This window comes from Pempheris klunzingeri, chromosome 5 (genome assembly GCF_042242105.1).
Source record: "Pempheris klunzingeri isolate RE-2024b chromosome 5, fPemKlu1.hap1, whole genome shotgun sequence".
In the NCBI taxonomy this organism is placed as follows: domain Eukaryota; kingdom Metazoa; phylum Chordata; class Actinopteri; order Acropomatiformes; family Pempheridae; genus Pempheris; species Pempheris klunzingeri.
The window spans coordinates 20,730,644-20,752,789 of NC_092016.1; the positions used below are offsets into that span (position 1 = coordinate 20,730,644).

The 22,146-nt window shown below is 40.5% G+C and overlaps 4 protein-coding genes across 5 annotated transcripts in view; 3 read left to right on the plus strand and 1 right to left on the minus strand.

The window, feature by feature from the left end:
- The first annotated feature begins 1,025 nt into the window (after positions 1-1,025).
- LOC139200851 (protein FAM180A-like) lies at positions 1,026-4,495 on the plus strand. Its single transcript, XM_070829986.1, has 3 exons — positions 1,026-1,104; positions 3,978-4,075; positions 4,166-4,495. Exons 1-3 carry the CDS (start codon positions 1,026-1,028, stop codon positions 4,493-4,495), a joined length of 507 nt encoding a protein of 168 aa, XP_070686087.1.
- Positions 4,496-4,679: 184 nt separating this feature from the next.
- slc23a4 (solute carrier family 23 member 4) lies at positions 4,680-12,717 on the minus strand. The gene is made up of 12 exons (XM_070830804.1): positions 12,630-12,717; positions 11,640-11,780; positions 11,009-11,166; positions 9,386-9,545; positions 7,895-8,076; positions 7,263-7,383; positions 6,999-7,155; positions 6,610-6,863; positions 6,342-6,506; positions 6,134-6,242; positions 5,929-6,024; positions 4,680-5,483 (listed from the first exon to the last, which is right to left on the minus strand). Exons 1-12 carry the CDS (start codon positions 12,675-12,677, stop codon positions 5,200-5,202), a joined length of 1,875 nt encoding a protein of 624 aa, XP_070686905.1. The 5' UTR covers positions 12,678-12,717; the 3' UTR covers positions 4,680-5,199.
- A 4,533-nt stretch (positions 12,718-17,250) lies between these two features.
- On the plus strand, positions 17,251-19,221 carry LOC139201929 (intestine-specific homeobox-like). 2 transcript variants are annotated; one of them, XM_070831378.1, is made up of 5 exons: positions 17,251-17,489; positions 17,591-17,650; positions 17,760-17,908; positions 18,490-18,603; positions 19,005-19,221. In XM_070831378.1, exons 1-5 carry the CDS (start codon positions 17,255-17,257, stop codon positions 19,149-19,151), a joined length of 705 nt encoding a protein of 234 aa, XP_070687479.1. In that variant the 5' UTR covers positions 17,251-17,254; the 3' UTR covers positions 19,152-19,221. The 2 variants fall into 2 exon arrangements, with proteins under 2 accessions (XP_070687479.1, XP_070687480.1); XM_070831379.1 differs by having other exon boundaries at positions 17,594-17,650.
- A 2,676-nt stretch (positions 19,222-21,897) lies between these two features.
- bicd1a (bicaudal D homolog 1a) overlaps positions 21,898-22,146 on the plus strand; it is a 28,640-nt gene continuing 28,391 nt past the window's right edge. The window contains exon 1 of the mRNA XM_070830648.1: positions 21,898-22,113. Within this exon, the coding sequence (XP_070686749.1) occupies positions 21,898-22,113 (216 nt within the window). The remainder of the gene's footprint in view (positions 22,114-22,146) is intronic.

Below are 22,146 nucleotides of genomic sequence, written 5' to 3' on the forward strand. Positions count from 1 at the left end.
GGTTTCTGCACATGTTTTCTGTCCAGAACTTGGGGTGCGTGCACTGTATAATTAGAAATAATCACTTAGCTAAGATTCATGTTCATGGGGTGTGAACTTTCCACATTTGTCCTCATGAGCAACACAAACCGAGCTGCTTGCCGGTGGTCATCCTGGCACCATCACATGAGCTCCAACCCGCTGAGGGGCCGCGCTGTTGGTAAAAACAGAACCAACAAGAGGATAATAAACATGTTCTCTCTTCAAACCATAAATACAAGCCAAGATAAATGATCCCAGATTGTTTTAAAAGAAAGAAACAATGAAAGAAAAAGAAAGAAACGGACACAAGATATCTCACATGACGAGCTGCGTCCACAGCTGGACAGACTGTAAATGACAGATGGCTCAGCTGATGCACAGAATGATGACTTTGTACACTGGACATGATGACACTGAACTACATAACCATTCAAATCTAAAAGGAGTGGATGAAGTGATGAGTTGCTTTAAAAAACAGCAGTGGATTTAAAGTTATGATGAAAGGACAGGGGCACATCAAGCAGTTTGTTTTATGAAGAGCTGAGGTGATAGAATGAATAGAGGAAATATTAACTACAAAGGAAGATGCTGCTGCTGGAGATGAAAACGATGCTGATGGTAGAGCAGGGACAAAAAAGTGATGAAAGCACAGGGATTTAAAGATGAGAGTGTGTATGTGGACATGATGATAACCAGCTGAAAGCATTAAAAGGAAGTCGGCTTGTGAGGCGCAGAGACAGAGAGAGAGAGACAGAGAGAGAGAGACAGAGAGATGAGATGTGGATGGAAGAGTAAATACAGTCCTGGGAACAGGCAGAGAGAGAGAGAGCACAAGTGATGAAGAAGGTGTGTAGCCAGATGTGACAGGCTGCACATGCACAGCAAAGAGAAAGGAGGAAATGCGACAGAAAGGCAGCCAGCGTCCTAACAGGCGGAGAAACAGGAGAAGTTACGACTCTGTCCAGCCCCAGTTACATGCAACTAACATCAGCGATCAGGCTGCCATGCTGCCCTGGAGGATGGTCTTTATTGGTCTTTTCTACTGCTGCATCAAAACAGGTGTCACACGATGCCAGACTACAGGTAAGACTTGAACTTTTGATGGAGAATGGCCAGAACAATCAGTCTATATTTGTGCCTGTAAGAGGAATGCATTTGGGTTGGAAGACTTTTTCTCTTCGTGGAGCAAAAAGGAGCAGCAGTGTTATTGTTATTGCAAGAATTTGATGGTGGATTAATTCCAATAGTAGGATGACTGTTTTTGGTTAATCTATGACAACATAACATTTTGTTCAATTTTTATTTTGTGTTAGTGGATCTCTCAAAGGCATTTCAAATTCCAAAACAGTGATTAGATTAGTCTTGGCAGTATGCTGAGTGTTTCTTGATCCTTTGGTTTAGCTGTACCGTAATATCAAACCAGAAGAGGAGCGGTCCTCGTCTTTTTATCTTATTCCAAACCCTGAAGCTTTTACTGAAAACAAATGAACAAACTATTGTACAAGTATAGTTTTCTAACAAGAATGACCTCGGCATGTGTTTTGGGTATGAGAACATATTCATACTATATTTTAATGCACTCCTCCTCCATGCATAACAACCACTCTGCCACATGAGCACTCTCTTGAGGAGCACTTCATCTTCTTCTTTCTTCTCCAAACAACAAAATACAATACGGTACTGTACAGAAAATAATTATCTCACAGATCATACACACTTGTTAGGTAAACATTTTATCTTTAAAGTTAAAAGTTTAAAGTATTTTGCTCTCATCTAGCTAGTAGGTTCAGATGTCATCTGCACCTGTTTCTAATAGGAAGACAATGGGAGGGTCCAAAAATGATCTGAGAGAGGAAACTCATATTCCTCAACTGAATGAAAAGCATACTGTTGAGATAGTCAGACCAGCTCAGGGAATTCAGTTTGTCCAATGAGGTGAGATCTTTTGTGATTTGCCAAGTGTTCTATTGCTCTCTGAAAAACACATGAACAGAAAATAAAATGCGCTGATGATTGAGGTACTACAATCTTGACGGATTGATTTTTCTGGCCATTGACACTGACAGGAAGTCAGAATTAAAGAATTAAATCAAAGCAGCAGCAAGAAGCACTTCATCATAAAAAGTTGGAGTCTTCAAAAGTACATATTTGATGTCTGTCATCCCTTTGATACAGAGTTCAGCTGGTAAACATATGAATTCTTCGTGCAGTTTACTGATGTTCATGATGTTTGGGCATGTCCAAATTTTCCACTGACTTCCCACCACCAGCTGGACTGGCAAACATGCAAAGTCTGCCCTTCACAGATCATATAATCTAGGCACGGAGGGCTTATGATCTTAATTATTCTTTACTTCTTGGAATAACCACTTGCATCAGCAGAATATGGGCCAGTCAGGGTCAGTAAACACTGTGATCACAGTCTGGCTCATCCAATTTGCACTCCAGCGGTGCGTCTCACCAGACACAAATGGATTCCTTGAGGGGTGAGCAGTGATGTGGAAATGGTTAGATGTTTATGGTTAAATACTGGTCCGTATGTTTTAGGGAAATATAGATTTATTTAATCGTGATAATCTGGAGGACAAGTGCAGGCGCTTATTGACCTTACTGATTAATGGGGATCATTATCTTAACATTATGGCTGACTTGTGAAGATGTTTTGATCCTGCAGAAGTCTATTAAAATAGCATCATTTTGTTGCACTTGTTGAGCCTGCCATAAACAAGTGGATTAAAAGGAGTTGGGTGATTAACTCTGGCTTGGACATTTAATGGATTTCCAAATGTGTTCCCAAATTTAATTCTCGCTTTCTTTGTGTCATGAATGATAAACACAGTATGAGCTCTTTACTCCAGACTAAACTGGTCAGGTTTAGCGGTTTTGACTGTTAAATAGATGATTTCAAACAACACTGTCCTGTTCGGTCACTAATTTTATCAGTCACTCTACCTCTCTACCTGCATCATTTCCTCTTTCTTAATTTTTCCCTCCATCTGTTCTCCTTTTCATCTCCCCAACATTGTCACCTGGAGCTTATCCTTTATGCCATATGAAATGTAAGCTGCCTGAGCTCCAGATTTTACACACGTTAATAAAAGCAACCAGCAAAGAATGTCGGAGATACCGGACAGTAAGTGAAAACAGTTGTATAAATCTGGTCTGATCTGAACTTCATTCTGTTTGTACCCTCTGCTTGTTTTTTTTTCTTTTAGTCATGCTAGTTGGTCAGTCAGACTTCCACTTCCACTTAGGGCCAGACAGAAATATCTCAACTATTTGATGGATTTCAATGAATTTTCGACATATTTTGTTGGTAGAAATACACTGTGAGCAGAGGCAAAGCTTTACTGGTCTTTAAAGTAATAGCATTCAAGGAATGTCTGAGCAAATGCATAATGCTCCATTCAAAAACAAGTAGGGGGAAAGGTTTTTGCCTGAGAAATTCCTTTGACACGATTTGTTGTGGTCAACAACCTGGTCTAAGTCATGGGTTCAAAGAATGCTGTGAAAATGAGGCTGAAAAGCTAAGCCCTTACACTGCATATTGAAGTCATCTGGAGCCTGTTGTATAATCGCTGTGTTACTCCTCCTTTGATTCCAATGCTGCCTTTGAAGTTTAACGTCACGTCTCATCGCCTGCAGATAGAAGTCATCTGTAAGGTCAGGGATCGTATAGTTTAAAATGCACAGTGTGCATATCATCGATTAACTGCAGCCTGTCCTGGTGACAGCCCGGGTTTCACGTGGACCAGAATGTCAGTACCCCAGTAAAGGCTGCATTTCATGGCAGCTGACAGTTCAGGGTCTGTTAATTGCTCGTCACAGGGACCTCCAACCGAACCGATTCAAAAGTTTTGGTCCAAAGCAGAAAATCACAAGACAAAAACACAATGAAACCAAGGAAACTGTCCTTGCTTTTCTGGAATCACTGCCTGTCTCTCTTTACCCACTAGCCCTATTCCCAGCTGCAAGCAGAATAAAAAGAGGGGCGGCCACTGCGGTGAATCCAGCCTTCCACAACTCCTTTGAGGATGTTCATCTATTATATGAGGTGAGACGTAAACTTAAATGAGTGCTTGAAGTGTAAAACGGGCAAATCTCAATAATGAATGCTGATGGTTTCTCCTTCTTCTTCTCATAGATCCTGCTGGCTGGCATACACTTTGAGGCCAGCGGAGACTTTTCAGTGCAAGACCCTGAGCTGGCCTCCCTCCGCAAGACCAGAAACCTGGAAGTCATCTGTGAGGAGATTATTCCCAGGAAGCTACCAGACATATTTAGGCTCATCTCTGACCTTTCAAATCATGTCGGACACCTGCATCAGGATGATTTTGAGCGCACTCTGTTGACTTTGGTATACACAGCCCAGCAGCTCATTAGTTCCACTAATGAGCACCAACAAGATGTGTGGTCAGAGTCTTTCGTTGGTTTGTACAAAGCCATCAAGCAGGATCTGACAGGGACAAACTGAACGGATGCTGGTGTTGATGTACAATGTTGGAGTTTAATATCCACATGAAATAAGAAAAAAAAACATTTTTTTGAAAAAATTCCATTGAGATCAATGGGTAGTCCTGATTTGTGCATTGAGGAACTGTTGCATCTTGTATGCAGGTTATAAGGAGCCTGAGACAAAAGTCCTGTCAAAAAGGTAAAGTGCATGGACTGATAATTACACACAAAACATAATATTAAAATGTTGATTATCACAGCCGCGTTAATTCAAACATGAGATATTGTATACATGAAACTATACATTGGATTTATGTGCTGAATGTGGCAATAAACGTCATGGATCTACTACTTACATGTCTGTTCAATGTTTGTTCACTAGCACCTGGTTGCAGTTCTCAGACTGATAAGATCAAAGACAACTTAAGTACATCACCAAGCTTTGCAGAAATCATTGTTTATAGCCAACAGTGTTATGTTATGTTATGTTTCCATCATTAATAATTTACAAAAAATTGACTTAAACCAACTTCAGGTAGCTAGGTACCTCCCTAAAGGATATCAATATATTACAATATATTACATCTCATGAGAGATGTCGTACTTTGCACCATGTTGTTACAGTACAGTGTCTTTAAGGACAGGAGATCCAAACTGAGCTGCCTCTGATGGTACATTGTTTTGGAAAGTCCTCTAAATGGCATAATGAAGCGAGTACACAACTCACAGAGCAACTCCAACAATGATCTGTGAAGGCTCTGGCTGCCCCAGTGGCTGTTTAGGCTCCAGGGCATTAGGCTCAAGGGCATTCGTATCTGCTCCGCATCCATCCGGGGAGCGGGGCACGCCAGGAGGGCAGAAAGGTATGTACCGGAGCCAGGAGAAGGAAGACAAGTAAGAGCTGATGCCGAAGGGAAGGTTGTAGACTTCCACGCTCTCCAGTGTGTTGCTAGAGTCATCCTCGTGAGCCTTGTTCCAGGCCACGATGCCTCGTTCATGCTTTGACCCTGTTGGACACGTAATAATTGTGTTAAATCGCACTGTCTCACTTAGCTTGTTCATTTTTCACAAAGCTTGAAAATGCAGAAATTTGTTGTCCTTAGATACTCTTCCTCTCCTGTTACACTTACATTACAATATATGTATACAACAAAGAGAAATTTCCAAACTGTTGTGGAACTGAAATTCAGTGTGTTCCTGCTGTGATCTTTTTTTCTTAACCTGACCCAAGCCGAGTGATTAACCTCAGCCCAGGAACTTTACAGTACATCCAGGAAGTGGATCAAATTACCAAGATTAAGTGTTACATATTTTTACAATGTGATTTCACTGCTAATACAATGATAATAGTATGACTTAACAAAGGTGAAGATTTAGATTACTTAAACAATTTCAACATAAGGACACTAATAAAGTAAATAAACTAATACTATAATTAGATGTAAATAATACCTGGAATTGTGTTGTCCAGTAGGAAGCCAAGGAATCCTCCCACAAACATACTAGTTGTCAAAAGGACTTGCAGCATCTGGTCGATTTCAACCACACCTGAAGACAATGCGATGAAAACAGTGATAACTCGGGTAACATAATCAATAAAAGAATGATGCTTTTAAATGAAAAACACTGATCATGCAATGAATTTTCATTCAAGCACCTGTGGTAATAGCTTTGGGGTTCTTTAATATCCAGTTAGGGATGACCAAACCACAGAACATGGAGAAGCCAAAAATGAAGATGTTTCGAGAGGAATTCATATCTGCATACTAAAAATGTGAGGGAAAAAAACATAGTTAGCAGAAAATGTTTTCAGACAGTTAAAAAAATAATTTTGCAAAAGTGTTTTTAGGTTATGGAGTGTGTACCTGCAGATTAGAAACTCCTGCTGCAGCGATGACGCCAAACATGACCATGAACATCCCTCCTATCACAGGTGATGGGATAGTGGTGAAAATAGCGCCCACCTTACCAAACACGCCCATGACAACCATCAAGACTCCACTGGCTACTATCACCATGCGACTGCCAACCTGTAAAAAAAAAAAAAAAAAAAAGGTTATGCTTACCAAACAGTTTGAGTAAATAACTTTCAGATAAACGTCCTCCTAGCCTTGTCATACAGGCTCACCTTACCTTTGTGATACCGAGGGCTCCAACGTTCTCGCTGTATGAGGTGGTACCATTTCCCGTTCCCCAGGCCCCAGCCAGCAGACAGCCCAGTCCCTCTATGCCAATACCCCTGTTGATAGCATGTTTAGGAGGAGGTGGAGCCCCAGATAGCCTTGCACAAGCATGGTAGTCCCCTACAGACTCTATCATGGAGGAAATCACACCAGCCAAGATGCCAACCACCCCTGCGAGGCTCACAGTCGGCATCCCCCACTGACCTGAGTTTGGATGCAAGCATAAGAGAACAGAGAATGAAACATTATGTATAGCCTGCAATATCTTTCTATTCTATCTTTCTATCATATCCCTTTCTCCTAATTCCTAAAATGTCATATAGTAGTTTGGCCTCTTACCTGGGTATGGAAACCTGAACCAGGGAGCTTGGCTTATAACATCTCCCTTAAGATCAGTGCGAGCCAGGAAACCGTACTGGTCTGGTACAGCAGGAAGTACATTGTAGGTTGTCAAAATGTAGCAGATGAGCCAAGACAAAGTTATTCCAAGCAGAACCTGAGGAAGTAAAAAAAAAAAATGCACAGATGCACAATTTATTTCATATATTTCGATCCTAAAGACAACTACTGGCAAACAGCAAAGACAACTTGTTTGATACTCACAGGGAGAATCTGAAAAACGCAGACACGGGAGGTGTGCATTTTTTTATCCTTGGTGTAGACAGGAAAGGGAACAGATATGTGACGGAGGTACTGTGAGAACAGGATGATCAGTGATGTGGTCCTGTGTGAGACAGACACAAATACATTAATCAACAATACAAAATTCACTTGAATTGTCACTTGTCTTGAATATAAGAAGGACTGAACTACTTTAAAGCTAAGTATAGTTCTAACCAACACGATTAAAAGTGGACAAACTGGGCAGGTTCTTTTCTTAATAGGCTTTCCTGCCCTGCCAAGAAAAGACTTCACACAGATTTCAAGTCTAATATTATTATTATTAAAAACCTGGCTTTACTCTTGACAAGGGAGGAAGGAAACTTTTTTTTAAATTTTTTTATGCATTTAACTGGCATGAACTTTAGCCAGGAGCTCATTTTATTGCTGTCTAAACCTAACATAGGTTTACATTATATGCAACATGATCAGAAAATGAAGTTATAGTAACATTGTTAAAATAATATAAATTTAATAGCAGACTTGAAATAGACTCCTGTTGATTGTTTGCATTTTATCCTTTGTAACAGAATGATCCTAAACCCTGAAATGACATTATTTAGGAATTTGCTCACATGGTAGAGATGCCCCAGTGGAGGCCAGCATTGGTACCAGCTGAGTCAAACAGGGACAGTCCAATGAGAGAGATGGTGGGAGCGATGGTGAGAGGTCCAATGAAGCGCATGAAGAGGCCAATAAGGCCGGAGAAACCAACTACCACCTGGAAGAGTGAGCCCACCATAATGGAGCCCTGCAGCTGAAGACGGACACAAGGAAAATGACAATCAAATGAAAGCATCACTCTTATAACAACCATTGTCACATTTTTGCCACCATATGCAGGTTTAAACATCACATTTCCTACAAATCCGTATGGTTGCCATGGCTGATACTAATGCTAATTTGATACACTCATCATTATATCGTTAGAGCAGTCATAAAAAAGTGTTTTCATAACACAATACTGTCACAAGAAGAACTGACATATTCCCAGAGTGTGTAAAACTCACACCTGGTTTACTCTACACATTCACAGAAAGAGACATTATACAGCTGGTCATAAACAAACACCTTTAGGATGCTTTCCTACTCCATCCTATCTCTGTGGAAGGGAACTACTTTGAGCACTGAGCCCTCCTTTTTCAGACATGTAGAAATGTTATGTAAAAGTGTTCAGAGACATGCTTCCAGTGCACTCAAAGCAGATGTTATTTTGTTGTTGAGCAGACCTTTTTACTTGTTTTACTTTAAAGAAGTAATGATCTGTTTTCTTCTCCACTTGTGGGCAGATGAACATCATACACACATTTGAAATGTTATGGCTTTATACGTTGATATTGCTAACATGTAAGTTGTCTATACATGTAACAGTCACAGAGCAGCATTAGTGGTCATTTGGAGTTATGTGTCTAGCAACCCGACCAGTGTACGCTGTGTATTTCCTGTTATTTTCGCTCTGTTTATGTCTTTACCAACTACTGAATAATATATGTGTCTCCTTAGCTTTCTGTGTCTTTCGACTGATGTTGGGCAGGAAGTATACAGGTGGTTTTTCACTGAAAACTGCTGCCTGGAAACAAGGTTGACAAGAATGATGACACTGACCCAGAACATTAAAGCTGCATACCATAAAAACCAAAACAAACAAACCTGAAAGATATTTACACTCCCTGTAGAGATGAGGGGTGGTTGATGTCACTATGAGTGACATCTTCAAATTAGATGTAGTCATTTGAGCTATTGGTCATTTAAGATAATATTGAGTAGTGCAGCTTTAAGTTACATGACAGAGGTAGTCTTTGCTTTGTTTAGAGGTGGTCAGTGTATGGTCGTATGTCGTATATCAGCCGTTGTGTATGAGCTCGTTTGGTTTTGGAGTTGAGAAACTTTATGTCAGACTGTCATATGGCTTTTACACTTAAAAATCAGGCTCATTAGTTTGATTGGTGAGTCTTTACTTATGAACAAAATACCTTCTAAAGAAAAAGATCCCGCTCCAGCTGTCAACCAAAGTTCAGTGAGTTACGCGGTACGATGTGATTAGAAAGATCAGACGGTTTACTTACTGCTCTCATGCGACTCTGCCACACCTCTATGAACTCTGGGGAGGAGGTGTTGACCAGGCTGGCATTCTGGGTCCAAGCAGGACACGTCCACTCTGGCATGGACAGCATTGCCATGGAAGGTGCCAGTAATGTGAACGTACCACCTTGGAGAATGGGCAGTCTGGAAATAAAGATGTCGAAAAGACATCAGGAGGTAGGAGATTAAGAGAAGGGAGTCAGACCGCTATGGCACCAGCATAGAGAAGCATTTCTAAACTGGCCGTAGAAGAAAAGCAATCGAAAGGTGGCATTTTCTGGGCAAAAGTGCTGCTCCTCTCAAGTCTGCCTCAAGAGTCTGTATCTGTGTCCTCAGGCCCTCTGACTCTCACTTACATATAACAAAACAGTTGATTTAAATCATGTGAAGAGTGTGTGACTCTCTAATTTGGCTAACTGCTGTATTAGAGGTTAACTGAGTTAAAGTCATCCGCTATGTAATAATCCTCATTATGCCACTCACTTCACTGTTAACAGTTCCCATCAGACCGCAGCAGATGCAGAACTTAATATTACAACATGCAACAACTGTTTCTCACAGCAAGTCAGAGCTGTCAGAGGACATGTATTTATATGGAAAACATGGAAAACTCAAGGGAACAGTAAAGACACATAGCGGACAAATATCCTCTGATGAGTTTTCAGTGTCTTCATCCAAAGAACACAAATGATTAGTGTTGTTGTCTTTTGCTACATTGTACCATTAAATATACTGACTGTTTTTCTTCCAGCTGACCTCCAGGTATTTGGAGACAAGAAAGTATCAGTGGTGCTAAGCCAAGGGAATGTGGATTTAGCAAGAACTTGATTCCCAACATAATAAGATGGAAATTCCTTCCCCTAATCCTACTGTGACACCAATATTCAGCCGGGCTGAGTCTGCACAAGCATAGTACAAATTCAGAGCAACAAAACAGGGTTTATGTTCGTATGTCTTCAGAACAAAATCCACGACATCATTTCAAGTCTTCTTTGTGGATGTCACTGCACACAAGGGACACTTCACAGGGTATCAGACTGAGTAGCTTTAACGCTTTGTGCTGATAGACTTTGTTCTGGCGTCTTTATTATAATTGTAAGGAACTGTATCTCAATATGTAATTCCCTCTTTTACCCATTGTTTCCCATCACAGCTAAAAATACTTCAACATGCAAAAGCATCTTGACGCAAAAGCTCGACCTTCCCCACTGATAATCCCTTAAATAGAGGCTGTGGCCACTAACAGCAGAATATTGAATTCTTAATATTTAATATTATTCAGTATTGTTTAAAAGTCACTTTTAAAAGTGAAAGTCACTCCTAAGGAATAACTAATGACCTGGATGACTGAGAATCTTCACAGAAATATTGTTCATGGTTGAGGCTGCACATCACTAACTTTGAGACGCAGCAGCTTTATTAATTCCACTTTAATGCACCCTGCTGTATGCTGGATTTCTATGTTGAAGAAACTTATCCTGCGAATGAGTGTAAACTATCCAGAGATTAGTAATAGAAATTGATTGCCTACAGCCACCTCTGATCAAATTCCATTCCATTCAATCTTCCAGCTCATGAACTACTGTGCATCTCCTTTGCTTCCTTACCTAATGCCAAAGGTAACTTGCAACAGGGTGCAAACACCAGAGACAAAGAAGATGGTGCTGATGAGGTGGCTTTGTGTGAGGCCGTCATGCTGCAGACACAACCCCTGTGACAGGATTAACGGGATGGCGATGATACCTCCAAATGCTGTCAGACAGTGCTGAGGGAGCACAAACAGGAGAAAAATATCAACAGATATGTTTAGTTTGATGTTAGTTTGATGGCTAAACCATAAAATCATCCAACTATAAAACAACCTTTGACATGTTTGTAGCCCACTACATGTAGACTGTAGACTATATGTATGCTGACAGTGGTAGATAGCTTAGGAGAGAAAAAAAAACTGTTAATCTGGGCAAATATGATTCAGTCAGGACAGCCGGTAAGTACATAAATCAACCTGTCACTGTCACTGACTACACCGTCTCAACAGTATCTGAAGCAAACGTCATATTCAGACCTACATAAATAAAACCAAGTCTAACCAACCGTGAAGGAAACATCACACGGATGCTCCCGTGTGACACTGTGGCCATGTTTGCATTGTTACTAACACAATTACACACACTACATACACAATCAGGAAATGACTCATTGTCAAACATGACCTTAAAATCCCCTTGCTTGACGTACCTGGATGCCTAGAAGGATGCACAGGTACCATGGAGGTACATCTGTTACACAGTACGCTAGTTTGTTTCCATCTCCCTCTGTGGACGAGTCCGTTTCGTCTCCATGTTTTGTCTCATGTAGATCACAAAAGCGTCCTTCAAGCTTCAGTTAGTCATTGAGAAAGGCAAACAGGGATCAATCAAAGATACATGATGAAATGAAATGACAGCATACTGCAGATTTTTTGTTTTGTTTTGCATCACAAACAATGGGATGCTTAAACATGCTTAAACACTTCAGACCAGCATAACTTAGACTAGACTTCCCTATTCTGACTGTTCTTAGTGAGGAAATGTGGTTAAATGCCTGATTTGGTTTTCTAGCAGCCACAGAAATAGATGATTTTCTCTAGAAGTGATTTTTTTCTTATCACATCCAAGGCATTACAGGATGAAAAAGAGGATGAAAACAAAAAGATGCAGTCAAGTGGACGTATCACTTAATCAGTGATTAAAAATGCTGGCATGCATGATTTCTTTCAGTTCAGACAAAGTGTCAGTGATTTTGGACATGGCTAAGATGGAGCCTGAAACCACAAACTGAGCAGTTTGTGCTTCGGTTTCTCTGACTAAACAGCGTGTCTCTTATCTTTTCAATAATGTGATTTTAATCATGGAGGAGCAAGAATGTAAACAAGCGCATTCTTGTGTATCCGTGATGCTACTTTGCTTGCTATTCTATCTGGTGTCAATTATTAACTGACCATGACACCTAGTTTCTCCTGTGCTACTAAAAGATCAGTGTTTGGAGGAGAAATAAATCATAGCATAATATGTACACATATGATATGGATACAGGCTGAAATGCTGGGATGTGTGATGATCAGCTACGTGGTTAATATTATGAATTTTAAGGTTTACAATCACCGTGAATAGCTTCACAAGACCATTTAAAGAATCAAATATTTTCAGATCATTTTCTTGTAGGAAATCAAGTAAAAGTTATACTTACTGCGAATGCATAGTTGTCAAGACCATTATTTTCCTTTTCAGGAGCCATCTCAGCTTCACCCTATCAGCTCAGGTGGTGGTCCTCTGAGCCCGACAACAAAACAGAAAAGTGAAAAAAAACATTTGTGAGAGGGGAGGGAACACATCAAGAGGGAGTCGCATGGAGAAGGAAGAGGGCTGGGAGGTGGGAGCTTTTGGTAGGAAGGAGCAGACATGAGACATGAGCCCCACCAGCAGCTCATGTGAGCCCAATTACAACAGTAACAGCAGCTGACCAGCCTGCCCCTGGCAGGATGCAGATGCCCTTTCAGACAGGGTACAGTATTTTTTTCTCTTTATCTGTCTCTCTCAAACCCACTCTTTTTTCTATGTTAATCTCACAGCGGGAGAACTTTAAGAAGCCTGAAAGAACATGAGAAATCTGTAATTCCTTGAGAGTGCTTTCTTTAGCTGAGGGAGCAGATCCTTCAAGGCAGTACTTATTGAGTTCTCCGGCCAAGTCAAGAGGTTTCTGTCGTCAGAGGTAATGAATAGCCAAAATCCAGCCTTCGAGGCATAGCTCAGATCTGTCTTGCGCTTTCCAGACTATTTCCGCTCTAATTCTAACACCAACTAATTGTTTTGGGAGGGCAACCCATGTAACCATCACATGTTGCCCAAATATCACAGGGTACAGAGCTGTTATTGATGATGAGTAAATGTTCAATAAATGTTAACTTCATTTCCTAATTTACTGTATAGCTCATACTTCCCCGAGACGCTATTAGATTTAACTAGATTATCAGTCTTAATTCAGAGTTTAATAGCAGCCCACATCTACTTAATTAAGACAGGGTCTAATAGAGGGCGTTCATAATAAAGCAGCAGATGAGGCTCAGAGTCTCACTCTGGTTGCATCCATATGTTGTATTTTCACATCTTTTGTGACAGGATTGTTCATCTTCATCTCTTCTTGGTTGGTTATAGTCCAACTATTGGGGGGTTCCCAACCAGTCACACCCGTCAGCTGCCTCTTTTAACCTCACATAATGCTCTCAGTCAAGCTCAATGTTTTCAGTAGTGTCTTCTGTGTGTGTGTGTGTGTGTGTGTGTGTGTTTAAGCAGGTTACATTTACCATGTTCACCATCTGAGTTTAGCATATTAGAATGCTAACATTTGCTAATTAGAACTAAACACAAAGTACAAGTGAGGCTGACGGGAATATGGTTAGCAAGTTTTGTCTTAAGAGAAAGTGCTGGAAATATTAGGCCTGGTGGTGGCACTAGATGAAAAGATTATTACAATTTCTCCTGAGGGGAACATTGATGCCTGTATGTCATGGATATCTATTCAATTATTGTCAAGAATTCACTCAAAACTACAATTGTCCATCTCACGGTGGCACTAGAGGAAAAGTGGGATCACTGGAGTTGACAGACTTCATCTTCTGGGGATGAAATTTGATGGCAGTCCAGCTCAGCCATCTAATAGTTATCAAGATATTCCGTTCTGGACCAAAGTGGTGAACTAACCAGTCAATCAACCAACACTGCCATCCATAGATCCACAGAAAACGAGCAAATGACCTGCATGTGACACCGTCATGCTGCGGAAAATTGAAACCAAAACAGATTGGTTATTTGATGCTGTTCTCCAACAGCCTGAGCAGGGTTCAAGAAGCACCTCTAAGTCACACAGTGCTATGAGAAAGCTTTTGTTTTGACTGTTCAAATAGAAGGAATGGGAGTTTGAAAAAAAAATAATGCATCAACTAGAATACTTGAGGGAAATTGAGCTCACATGAAACTTTCAAGGGACAGAGAGAAGCAATGCTGGGACATCATGGGGTCTTGTGACTGCGTGCAGTGTATAAGGTGGCATCACGTGTCAGGTAGTGCGGTCCTGGGATTAGCACCAGTATTCTTTGAAATTACTGTAACAGGGCTACAATCATATTATAAATATTGTAATGTGTATGATTAAATGTGAGCCGTGATATCAAATGTGCTTCGCCTTGAAGCTGCTGGTTGAACTGGGTAAAAAGAAGCTTGAGCCATTGTTGTCATCTGCTCAAACAAAGCTCTGACTAATGCAACATGAAGCATCTTTGTCAGTGTGTCATCCATCAGCAGAGCGTGGCCAATGTTGTGAAGAGGCAGGGAAGTTGATGCTTTCTTTTCTGTTGCCTGGACTGAACAAGAAACTGTTGTCGATCATGTCATTCACATTTGAGTTGATGCGTCATACTGTAACTCAGAGGCACATGATCACATTAGGCCACAGAGAGTAAATAAACGCGTTTGTCAGAGACGGTCCCATAATCAGATTGGGTGAGAGGCCGGGAAATCTGGGGAATCTGTCACAGACTAATATGCTGCACATGTTGGAATTAAAAGGAAATAACAAATATTATTTTTATTTAAAGGTCTGAGGGAAACAGACCAGGTTTAGAGATAGCTCTATGAAGTGACATAATACTAATAATAAGACATAATACTGCATAACTGAGGCAGCACCCAAAATGGATGAGAAACAAAACAGTGAAGTCATTATCCTCCTCCTGGTTTCTTCTGATCCCATTGTCCCTGTGATCCTGCTGGTTGAGTAATTAATATCATTGATAATATGCATAATAAGGCTGTTTTTAAATGATGACTTACAATAAGCTTAATATTTGTTTCCACACTCGTTTTTGACAGAAAAATACCTTTATTTGTAGTTTATTAGGGGAAATGTGTCTGCCCCTTGCCATAACTTGACTGTACTTCCTTTGAATACACTATATTTTTTTGTTCACTCATGACTGCACATTCTGCTCGCTAGACATACAGACCACAAGAGACACATGTGGGTCACATTTAATGGCTCTGGAGTGGCCTGTGAGGTGGAAAACAGCGCCACCTACAGGATTCATGTTCATGTTGCAAAGCATACTGGGTCAGAGAGTGAAAATTCGTTGTGTTATTTAATGAATTATTACATGACTGGCAGCCATAGCTGTCAGTGCATTGTGCATGGCAAACTACATTTTAAAAAATCTAGTTTCCATTTTATTTCCGTGTCTATTTACCTTACTCAAGAGATTAACATTTGGACATACATGTAGCATCTGTAATGTTAAATTGTATCAACTTTTTTACTTCGTGTGTGTGTGTGTGAGATGTAGATATGTTAAAGGTGCACTGCAGTGATTTTATACAATGAGTGCAGCTTACTGTGCATGGGGAATGTATTCTGTCCCTCAGTCTGGCTCTGGAGGAGTTTCCTAAAGTCTGGGGAAACAATCCCATTGTTGGATTATCTCAGTTTGGGCTTGGGCACATTTTTACTGTAACAGAGGTTCTGCAATACAAGTGGGGGCATCAAGTCTGAAAGATAAGGGTGTTTAGCAGGCAAGGAAGGTCTAACAAAAAGAAATGTTGGTTCCAGCCAAATGGGGACTCAAAAAAAAAAATGCAGCAGAAGTGCCCTCTAGGATGAACTTCTAGTGGAGAAAACACAACGTTTCACCATAAATGCATCTCGACTCTCTCCATGCTTATGCAATGAACACTGTGAATCTTTTTATATTTTTTTTCACCACTGCCCCCAGACTGCGTCCACCTCCAGTTGCTCCATATATACACACTGAGCTTGTAAGCTTCATGCTATTTGCTCTCTTTTTGCATGTTGCCATGTTTAACCTTAATAATGTGCTTTAAACTAATACAATTATCTACAAGTTGATTTGTGTCCATGCCACCTGATCTTTGATAAGAAATAGAAGAAGCTCTCACTATGTCACACTCTTACAGTCCATCCAGCCGTTATCTATATGACTTATCCCGAAGGGCCGTGGGGGGGCTGAAGCCAATCCTAGATGACATCAGGCGAGAGGCCAGTTAGCCTAACCTTGCTGTGGGGCAGCGGTGCTAACCACCATGCTGCCCATTGTTAAAGTCAATCAAAAATGAATGCACTGAAGAGCCCAACCCACAAGACGGAGACATAAGAAACACATATGATGTAATCTCCCGTTATCCTGTGTTATGAGTGTTCGTGGGAGGTGAACTGAAGTGTGAGAGGGCATATTGAGGCCATGGTGATAAAGCTAATTCCTCCAGTACTGTAAATTTGGTGATAAGAAAGAGAATCAGAAACTGAAATGTGTTTTATAGTTAAAGAGTATCTAGGTATTAATGAAACCACAGAGGTTTTGCCTGAGCTGGGCCTTACAATGCAAGAATTAGTTTTTATGCTGGTTACATTTAAGGCAGTAAAGCCTGAGAGTAAACAGAACAGCTCAGTTCTATTAAAAGGTGTGCGTGAATGAGTGATAAGGGCAGATAATAATATCAGGACAATGAGTTTATATATTTACAAAGAGCACGCCTTAAATTAAGGGTCTTTGGGGACACTGAAAGACACACATTGACATCAACAGATGCTGATTGCTGAGTTTTTCTGCAACAGTGTCGGTTGCTCCTCCCTAATAATGAACATGTGATGCAAGTCAAACACAGGCTGAGAGGAGAATAACCTTACTGTCCTCGCCTTGCGCAAAGTAGAGAGCAACAAAGATTACAGAGAGGAGTTTTCTTGGCCTGAGAGGTGTGTGTACAAGAGGAGTCTGGGATACTTTGAGCTCCTGAATCCTGGCAAATCTGATGACAAAGGTGCTGATGGCGGGGGATAAACTGTTGGAAATGTGGAAAAGGGGAGAGACGGAGAAGGAGTCCTGCGTGGATCAAGAAATGGAATCTCAACCACACAAAAAATTGTCCCATTCGATTGAAGAAATACTGAGGAGGCCCACGTGTGTCAGGAGAGAGAAAAGAGTCCATCGTAACTGGTCTGTTATCAAGGAAAATACCAGAATATCTGACCAGCTATCATGTGCAGGTAGGTTTTTTTAATTAACTCTTTTTCTTGCTACATCAACATAAAAAAAACGACATATACCAAAAATATTCCCTTTAATGTTGGAATTCTCTCTCTGCCAGTAGATACTCCACACATTAGACTACTTGAGGAGCCTCCAAAATCCACCACAGACTGCATGAGTGAGTGTCGTGATTTATAGAATAGAATCAAGAGGAGAATAACTCGTCGTGATGGCTACATGTTAAGGTGCTGATGAAGACGGGTCTGTGGCAATTATTTTGTCAACAGGTCAGAGGAAAAAGAGGCAGACGAGGGTCACTTTCACGGCGTTCCAGGTGCAGGAGATGGAGAAAGTCTTCCAGCAGAGTCACTACCCAGACGTCAACACCAGAGACCAGTTAGCCTCCCGCCTGCACCTCACTGAGGGCCGAATACAGGTGAGACGCATGCAGCTCATCATTTCTGAGAATTAACTGGTGGTCTGAATGTATTCCTCCATCACGGCAACATTCAATAATACTTTAATGGTTTGTTGCAATGTTCAGTATACTCAAATGAAGCATTATTTAATAATGTGACAAAAACTGCACAACGGCACCATTTAGTTTTCCTTATCAAAACCGTATCATTATTTTAGTCCTTTATTGATGAAGTTTGGTCAAATGACCAAACACTGACCACACATACTGCAGCCTTCATTGTGCAACTGATTTATTGCTGACATTGCTTTTTAATTGTAAAACGAGTCAATAAGACAAACCGGTACTAACAATTCAGTAAATGTTGTCAAACATGAGACTGATTATCCTGAACAGTCAGCAATTTGACAAAACTGATGGTCTTTGGACAGCTGCTTACATAAGGAATTACCTCCCAAATGATAAATGACACTTTACAGGATACTGTGATACTGATTCCTCCTCAGAGGGAAGAGATAAGAAAACAGGCCTTTCTTTATTCTGCCACATACTGTGTGTTATTCCAGGTCACTTTATTTGTGTTGTTATTTGTGCTTCAGATTTGGTTTCAGAACCGCAGAGCCAAATGGAGGAAGGCTGAGACAGTAAAGGACATAGAGCTGATGAACAGACATCACATACAGTCATCCACTCACCCCCTGCTTCATTATGAGGTAACTTTATCTTTTATAAATAGTCAATACGATTTCAGAATAATTTGCTTAAATGCACCATATATACATTAATACGTAATAGTCCCATATAGCACCTTTCATCCACAAAATGGAGCTTAAGGTGCTCTGAAAATAAAAAGGAGCTGACAAATTGAACTGCAGTTAAAATATTACAATGAATTATTTATCGTATTTAAAAAGGAAGTAAAATAATAAAGCAGTTTAAAAACAAATTGCATTAAAATTAAATGAAATTGAATTCAATTAAAATAAATGAAATCAAATAATTATAGGGAAACAGTGATAATTAAAATATAGATAACAGCAGAAACAACAGTACATATCATTATCATAATTATCACAACCACTTTCACCATCATCGTCCTCCTCATCATCTGCAGGCTGTGTGCTGGCTGCCGTGCTGCTTACCTAAACCCCTTCAATCAAGGCTGTTCCTCAGGGCGACATCAGCACCCACCTTGCTGAGCAGCACGCATTCCCCAGGTCACACAACTCTGTATTTTGACCCTCTGGAGACAGACAGATAGCACCATCAGTATTCTTACAAATTACGACACAAATGTGCTTTTTAAAATTACATGTGGATCAAAGATCATGATGAGCTGCCGGTGATGCAGACTTTACTGAATGCAATGTAAACTATAACTGTTTAATTCATGTGTCATCATTAATTGTCAAAATGTGTTGTATGTACTGTGTTTACAACCTGAAATAAAGTTTGCATTTTTATTTACCAAATAAGTAGACATCTAAATGAATGTCCTGTCTGGCTACTGAAAGCATTTTTTTTGGTCTTGCTTGAGACAAAAGACCTTGTGATAAGTCTGTACTGATGTATTTGTACAGATCAAGGTCTGAGGGCACTCTTTTCTTGGTAGAGCGCTGTGTTTGTGCTGTGTTACCGTGAAGGAGAGCATTTTGATTTTTTCATGACACCACACTTCCTTGTCAGAGATAAGATACAGCGCTGCCATAAAGAGTTCATCTGTGTGTGACTTTCTGACAACCTGTTCTTATCTTAATTTTGGCTCGTAAGCCTGGGGTTACTGGCAGGTCAGCGGGTGAATTCAGAGAACGAAGGGGAAATATTCACTGAATGTACAGAAAATGAGTGTATATTCATGCACCAGATATATAGTGTGTAAATAATTGTGATTTACATGAAAAATAATCAAAAGTTAAGTGTATGTGGATGACTATGATTTGCTTTTCGTTTTGTTAAACCAATTTTTAACATCAGGCTACTGTAAATGTATTTCACAACCTGTAATAATAGAACCACTTGTACTTTAATTGTCTCTGCTGCTTCCATTCACCATGAAACCAGTTTGCTGTAAAACTAATACACTTGTGTGAAAAGCCTCCAACACCGACACAAACAGCTTGTGTCCCCTTCTTTCCAAGTATCGTTACATATTCAGTTTTTCCAATAATTATCAATTAAAGGAAAGATAAGACACACATCACCTCCACTATCGACGGCATAACCGACTTGACAGTACCATAACTGATTAAAGTTAACACGACGCTGACTGCAGTTCAACTTTTCACCCCGATCATATCTGCTTTTATTGCACGTGTTTGCTGTGAGATAAACTGTACTCCTGGATGCGGCAAAATAGTTGGTGGAGGGCATCAAAGAAAAAAACCTTGACCACGCTTTTATAACCAGAATTTCACCATCCTGTGGCTTCTTAGCTTTCACAAAGTGGTGATATCATAAACCAAAATTTAGCAATTTCCTTAGACCACACATTCATTTATACTGATTCATACTCTGAACAAAGAGATAGTACATCTTGCTCTGTTTTACAGGACTGCGTTTACTGTAAATACAGAACTTTCTTGTATGAAAAGCACATTGATGTGACGACAGTGAAACACTGAACATCTTATTGACCGGTGCTAATAAGAGATAGATGCTATTTTGAGTATTTGCTGATATAATGTCTGCATTGCTAAAGATCAGTAATTCATTTAGAGATTGAAATGGTAATGATGGTAATACTGTATAACATTAAGTGTTTTCTGACAGGGAAAGTTGACACAACTTTTGGATGAAAAAGATGTTTGCAATTCATTTCTCCTTGATTTTGTTTGTATGTGTGTTTTAATTACTTTTGTCTTGAGTCGAAAAAACTGCAATTGCTCATTTTTGGGCCATTGAAGGCAGCGGAGACATGTTGAGAGCCCATCATTGACTTATCATCATCTTTTAAGTTGATATGTCGCACACCGGACAGTTAAACAATGAGCTGTAGATAAAGGTGATAATTGTCTGTAGGTTCAGAGCAAAAGGCTTTTGCATTGTTTTCACACTTACATTTTATACATTGTTTTTGTAAAGGTATCAGTTATAGCTGCTTAAAATCATTTCCAATTTAATCAGTGGAAAATACATTCAGAATGGGACTGAGCCAAAATGACCAAGTGAAGGTATTCAGGAATAAGTGAGCAACTAAAGCCTCCAACTGTAAACATCAAATATAGGATTACCTCAGTTTCTGAGAATCCGGGTGACCAAATGAACTTCAAAATACACCTAATTAGTCTCCCAGTTGGTCACAAGATGGAAATATAACACAACTTTATCATAATTGCATTACAATGCACACTGGCCTGTGGACTACATCGGCCATATGTGTTTTAAACAGGGAACACATGTCAGGAGTAATGTTGGACTGAAGTCACCACCATCAGTCTTACTTTGAGTTTTATTTGTGTGTGTTTTCTTTTTCAACTGACATTGCTGAAATTTGCAATATGCACTGTTTTGTGTTTATTTCAACATTTATTGTCTGTACCAAATATATCCAATAAAATAACCATAGATAGATAGACAGATAGATAGATAGATAGATAGATAGATAGACAGATAGATAGATAGAGATAGATAGATGCTATGCCTCATTACAGCCGACAGGTGGCGCCCTCGCCCCCATGAATAAGCACAAATGATGTTTTGCTGAGTGTCACGCTGGAGGAAACACTGACCTGATTTTAAATCGCAAGGCTTCAACTACCAGCCATTATGGTTGTTTCACTGTTATTTAGGTGCTGTTCGTAAACCCTGTCCAGGTAAATGTAAATATTCTCTATTTGGTCTTATATTTCCACTGCCCGCCCTGCCTGCACTGCCTCTCGGGAGAAGGAGGGGGGGGTGGGGGCATATTCAGCATCCAGCAGCCTCCGCCCGCCTCTGTGGCTCTGTCCAAAGCGGAGGGGGAGGCAGAGGGAACCGCAGACCGACAGGGGGGCACAGAGAGAGGGGCGATGGCTGCCGGCGCAGGATGCGGGGAATCGGTGGATCAGTACCGGGCCGAGGTGGAGCGGCTCACCCAGGAACTGGCCGAGGCCAACCGGGAGAAGATCAGGGCAGCGGAGTGCGGTCTGGTCGTCCTGGAGGAGAACCAGGCGCTGAAGCAGAAGTATGCAGACCTGGAGACCGACCAGGAGACTCTCAGGAAGGAGTTGGAGCAGTTACAGGAGGTAGGGGGGCCGGGCTCTGCTGTGGATCAGACA